The following is a 660-nucleotide window of genomic DNA, read 5'->3' as shown; positions in this document are numbered from 1 at the left end:
GTTCTCAGGCATGACCAGGCCGATGTAGTAGGGCATGATGGCAACGACGTCAATTACACTCATGACCGAGCGCATGAACTTGCAGCGGCTGGGCGCGGCGAAAAGCCTCATGACGTATTCGAATGTGAAGATGAGGACGCAGGCCGTGTCCATGCAGAAAAACGGCAGCGAGTACTTCTCGCCACATGGCAAGTCTTTCTTGCTGCCTTTGAGGGGTCGGCAGGGGACAGTTTCCACCACGTTTGCTATAACCGAGACGGCAATGAAGAAACCTGTGACATAGTAGAAAACGAGAGCCATGGTGCTCGTGTGGGGGTTTTCAAAGGCGCGCCACAAACGTTCCCGATGTGTGCTGTGTGGTGGCAAAGGGGTGTCCGTCGCCATCTCGGCCTCCGTGTCCTCGGCCAAACGTTCCTGGTTCTCTTTCTTGCGATCCCTGTACTCTTCCATGCAGCAGTCGCCGATAATGTCCGGCACGATGCCGTAAAACGCCAGCTCCTCGTCGAAGGCCTGAATGCACTCCTGCCTCGGGTAGTGAAGCTTGCCAGTGCGGTAGAAGTTCAAAATGTGCCGAAACATCTCCGGGTCCCTGTCGAAGAAATACTCCTGAGTGTCCTCGTTGTAGAAAAACTCCTTTTCCGAGCTGCCCAGCAGAGTGTC

The 660-nt window shown here is 55.0% G+C and overlaps 1 protein-coding gene across 1 annotated transcript; it reads right to left on the bottom strand.

Moving 5' to 3' along the window:
* Positions 1-3: 3 nt before the first annotated feature.
* On the bottom strand, positions 4-657 carry LOC107682312 (potassium voltage-gated channel subfamily D member 1-like; the record flags this gene model as incomplete). The annotated part of the gene is made up of 1 exon (XM_016478595.1): positions 4-657. A coding segment is annotated over one exon (654 nt), but the record flags the coding sequence as incomplete, so codon positions are not given.
* Positions 658-660: the final 3 nt, after the last annotated feature.

This window comes from Sinocyclocheilus anshuiensis, unplaced genomic scaffold (genome assembly GCF_001515605.1).
Source record: "Sinocyclocheilus anshuiensis isolate Anshui unplaced genomic scaffold, SAMN03320099.WGS_v1.1 C32052732, whole genome shotgun sequence".
Taxonomy (NCBI): Eukaryota; Metazoa; Chordata; class Actinopteri; order Cypriniformes; family Cyprinidae; genus Sinocyclocheilus; species Sinocyclocheilus anshuiensis.
The sequence above is the reverse complement of the archived record's forward strand: the minus strand, read 5'-3'. Positions and strand labels throughout refer to the sequence as shown.